The sequence below is a fragment of the Rhagoletis zephyria genome, unplaced genomic scaffold (assembly GCF_001687245.7).
Source record: "Rhagoletis zephyria isolate East Lansing unplaced genomic scaffold, Rhagoletis_zephyria_1.1 Rzeph_scaffold_21612, whole genome shotgun sequence".
Lineage (NCBI taxonomy): Eukaryota > Metazoa > Arthropoda > Insecta > Diptera > Tephritidae > Rhagoletis > Rhagoletis zephyria.
Genome location: NW_016178670.1, coordinates 2,607 through 7,707, shown reverse-complemented (window position 1 = coordinate 7,707; position 5,101 = coordinate 2,607). Strand labels below are relative to the sequence as shown.

The 5,101-nt window shown below is 33.1% G+C and overlaps 1 protein-coding gene across 1 annotated transcript; it reads right to left on the bottom strand.

Moving 5' to 3' along the window:
• Positions 1-3,286: 3,286 nt before the first annotated feature.
• Positions 3,287-4,345, bottom strand: Prosbeta5 (Proteasome beta5 subunit). Its single transcript, XM_017637573.1, has 2 exons — positions 4,111-4,345; positions 3,287-4,041 (listed from the first exon to the last, which is right to left on the bottom strand). The coding sequence occupies exons 1-2, from the start codon at positions 4,240-4,242 to the stop codon at positions 3,355-3,357; spliced, it is 819 nt and encodes a 272-aa protein (XP_017493062.1). The 5' UTR covers positions 4,243-4,345; the 3' UTR covers positions 3,287-3,354.
• Between the last annotated feature and the right edge of the window lie 756 nt (positions 4,346-5,101).

Genomic DNA, 5,101 nt, shown 5'->3' with positions numbered 1-5,101 from the left:
AAATTGGAAGAAGCAGTCCAAGCGCCGACTGCTAGTGATATGGGCAATGTAGAATCAAACGCAAATGCGTTAAATACAACAAATGAAATCGAAACTAACGCAAAAGCTGAGGTGACTATTGAAGTCCCTGTCGCCGTCGATCCCGCCGCTACAGAAAGCGGGGTCAATAATACCAATAATGATGATATTGCTAAACCACAAAATGATTTATGTAAATGATTTTTTTATAAAATTGAATTGAATTATTAGTTAACTCTCGCCCTATTTTGTTACAACAGGTGTACCAAAAGTCGTATCGCCATCGATAAATAATGCAAATAATGATGGAACTGTAACAACGATTTTGTAAATGCGACATAAATCAACGTCTATTGCTATTGCTACAATAGTCAACAGTTATAATGCCACGTCGTGCAACAACAAATGCAGTTAAAACAACCACAATATGGACACAAATTCAACAAAATTTAAAATTGTAACTGGAAGGATTATCCAGAGAAGTAAGAAGTTGCCTGGTTGGCAAGCCATTTTTATGCACGAATGTCTACCACACAACCCGCCTGAAATATTTAAATTTAATAGACGTTTAGTTTTATTTCTATTTTCATTTTATTTTTTAGATCTTTTCTCTATTTTTCATGGCAAATATTCAATTAACCAAATTGAAGGCCCTTCAACGGATTAGAGTTAATACGTAGTATGTATGTCACGCTACACATTTAATTTTTTTTCTAATTGGACAACGGAAAACAAAAAAAAAATGTATAATAATATATTATATATATGATTATATGCAAAGCTAAACAATACAACTATTTTAGATGATAATGACCATGCAAAACAATAAACAAAAAACCTAAACAATCATTTATTGTTTTTATTGCAAATTCTACTAAATAATGCAGTACGTTTTATATAAAAAAAAAGAAAAATAATCAGTAAAAAAGAAACTACAAATGTAACAATTGACAGATGTGCGTGTGTGTGTGGGAAATTTTATATAATTAAAATTTACTGCAAAAAATTGAATTTCAACATAAATAAAATATAAGTAATGCTGTATATTAAAGCGATTAAATATCAAGAGCAATAATATAATAAAATTAGACTAACATTAATTATAAAATTAAATTTTGGAGACAAAGATATTAAAAATATTCGAAATCTTAAAAAAAAGAATGTATGCACTCGCCATAAAGCCATTGTTTTAAAATTTTTTCAGTAGTCTTAAACAGAATTTCTAAAGAAAAAAATATTGCCTGCTTTCCATTTAACAGCTTAGGTTTTACACGGCAAAACCTGGCCGGTTTAGGTTAGAATTGCATTTCTGAAAATAGGGGTTTTGAATTAAAACCACTGAATTTGCAGCAAAAAAACTATCAAATATTTATTTTTGTTTTTTTTTTCAAATTGCTCGTTTAATAATATAACGACGTATTTCAAAATTTCAATTTTGTGGAAAATCGCAATTAAAATTTTATCAATTCACACAGTTGGTACACATATCTTCGTCATATTTGAGAAGTTAACAGATAACAGACAACATATTCTAATTATCAAGTTTATTCATTGCATAATGAAATATCCAAAAACGTAAATTTTGAGTTACATCTCTATATTATTAAACGAGCGATATATCTAAATGTGCTTAGTTTTTTTTTTGTTTACAGGAAGCAGTAAAGCGGACATTTTTCGACCTGCCAGCGGGTCGAACGGAAAATGAGCTAACTTATTTACAGTTACATATTTTCGAATGCTTCACCTACATATATAAGTGCTACATTATTTCCGAATTAAGTTTCCACAAAAAAAGCAGAAAATATTTCGTTCGACTCAATATGCATTATTAAAGGAATATTATATTACTCCATGCACCGGTACACATTTGTTTTGGTCCCTTCTTCTTTTGCATGCTTTCATAATTGTATGCGTATAAAGATTCTCAATAAATATTTATCAGCAGCGCATAATGTTTTTTTTTTCTAAACATTGTATGTGTATAAGCATTAGTCTAATAATGTATGTAGAGTGTAATTAAAAGTAAAGAAACACCACTAAAATATCAATAACAAATTTCGTTGTCTTATATGGGATTTGGCGTTCTCAATTTTTCCAGAAATATGTCTTGTGTTACTTAACGGTATCAACAGCAACAAAACAAAAATATAAATATTAGTCTAGCTGTAAACAAAACCTATCATTTAAGATATCTGTACAATTTAATTATACGTATACACTATATATACATTTCTTTCTTTTGTAAATAAAGAATTTAAATATACAAAAGAGACAAAACAAAAAACAACTATCAGCGGTTAAAATTTTTTGATCGTTTGGCGTGTGCGTACATATTTTGCATTGACCATTTAATAGAGTAAAACACAAACATTGAATGGAATACATTTAATGCTCCAGTCAAGAGAGACGAAGTTTGGCACCAATAAAATAATAATACGCCAAAAACTTGAAACTTCATTCGACAACCTTCTTGGTAGGTACATATTCACATCATCAATGCCAAAGGTCCTCCTTGATAAATTTTTAATTTATATGAGAAAAAATTAGAAAGTCGCATAAGAAAAACCTTAAAAGGCTGTTCCGATGCCGCTTATAAATGTTCACAAACTGGTAAAGTGTATCCAGCGACAGGGAAATAATGACATCAGCTAGTGTTCGTGCAGTGGTTGAAATTCAACCGATATAATTATGGTAAGTTGGGTCCAAGTGAACTGAACACACAACATAGCAGGTCCTTATATCATAATCTTCAATTTTTTTTTCCTTTGTCTGTTTATCATCTTTATACTTTCTCTATACTTGCCTTTATACTTTTTTTTTTTTTATCTACATACATATTCTACTCCGCCCTTAGCCTTATATTAATACACCCTTATTCTAACAAAGTCACAAAAGTCGGCGCATCACTATTGTGATTTTTACTGTTTACTTTCACAAAATTTAGATTGGTTACGTTAAGTTTCGGATGCTCAATTATAAGCAACATCCATTTAACCGAATTTTTAAGTGAGAGCCGTAAGTTACGTTAAGTTGCCATAATCAGACCATAAGAAAGTGCAAGTCTCAAGTCGGAGGGTGTTGCGGATTTTTTTCATATAAAAAAATAAATTTTGATCAATTTGATAAATTTTTTCAGCCCCTCTTCGGTAAGCCTCTCAGAATGGCTTCACTTAAAGAGGGTCTACCTTAATTATCTTCTGGGAACAATGTGATCGCTTACCCTTTCTTTTTCTTGTTTAAAGGCCATAAGTGAACGGATATACAAATCTTCCGGTTTGTTAAATGTGTATTTTAGCATGTTTATTGTATTTCTACATAATTTACAAAGATTTAAATTTAGTTATTTTTCTCCGCTGCATATTTATAATGTAGTTCTTTGCAATCATCTTCGGATATTTTAATCCAACCATCCTCTTTCAAATGGTACACACGAACGATACCACCAGAATAAGCATCCCTGAATGTGGCATGGTAAATCGCACGGCGACCTAAATCGTATGCCTCTTCATCTTCCAGCTCATACTTATAACCAGAATCAAGAACACCGTATGCAAATATCGAACCACTTCCAACGGAAAATACATTACCCGGTGAACGCGATCCTTCCGAATCGACATAGTAGAGACCGGCACCTTTATCATCATAACCGGCCAACATCATGCCCATGCTCAACCCCATTCCTTTGTATTCGTGTGCAATGTTCGCCATGATTTTGCTTGCCGCAGCAACCGAGATGTGTTTTTTATTTCGCAACTCATGCAAACGACACTCCTTCGAAAGTACGCGATCCCAATAAACACAATCGGCAGCACCGCCAGCTAATGTACCCAGCAAATATTTATTAATTTCTACAATCTTTTTCATTTCCTGTGAACCAATAAATTGGCCGCCTGTTGCGCGAGAATCGACTGCCAAAATAACACCGCCCTTGTATTTGAATCCCAAGGTGGTGGTACCGTGGTCATAATCAATTTTTATGCCAGTTTTGGCACCTGCAGCATGCATTGCTTTAATATCGACAGGCTGTGAGGGCGAAAAAAAAGAGTGTAAAATTAAGTTATCCATAATTCCATCAACTCGTCGGATACTCACGCCTTTAGACGGTGGTGCTAAAAGACAATAGGGATTACTAAGGTTATATGCCTGTTCCATCAAACCCAACGAATTATTGTTTGTTTGCATATATGGAGCGTTTGCAACGCCAGCAATTTCAGCTAAAGCCATTATTATTAAGGTTAAAATAAATTCCTCTTTTCAGCAGATGACAAGCACAATTTGACCGAAAAACAGATGTAAATTGTTTCTGCTAGAGATTGAAAGTTGCACAAAAATCGATTCTAGATTGCAATTTTTAGTGCTGTCAGCGTTGCCACTTCCTTGAGCAATTGAAAAATTTAAAGTTAAAAAAGTAACTTAAGTAATTTCTGCTCGTACGAAATCAAAAGTTAACATGTACGGTAACTTTAATAGTAGATTCCTACTGCACTGAAATTTGAGAATTCGCGAAATTTCACGTAATATTTTGAAATCCGGGTGAATTTTCCATATATTTTAATGATTTCGATTTCTTGGTTGCCAATCAGATTCAGCGAAATCCTATCGGAATCCTCACGAACAAACCTTTAGATACTATAAAATTCAACCCTGCAGACAGCTTCACCTGAAATGTCAAAATTCACTACATAATCAAACGCAAAAACACACATTAATTAGTAAATGTCAACCTAAGTCAAAGAAAGCGCGATGGAAACACTTACAAGAGGTTTTTAAGTTTTCGAGGTCGAAAACTCAGATTTCAGTACAGTGGGAATTTTATATAAATCAATTTAAATTTTTAACAAAATTAAAAATTTACTAACTTTTCTAATTATAAACAAGCTGTGTATGCTTCTCTGTAGCAACCAACGAAATGGCACCTCTGTTACCGATCGTCTTCACGTGCTGGACGTGACGAGGCATGCGAGATCACGCACGTGTAGACCGCTAAAATTACGAAGCATACTTTTTCCCGCATACCGAGCGGTTTGCGAGCTCTGCTTGCTTTCAACTGTCATTTTTGTTGTTTGGCAGCTATTTTCTCATT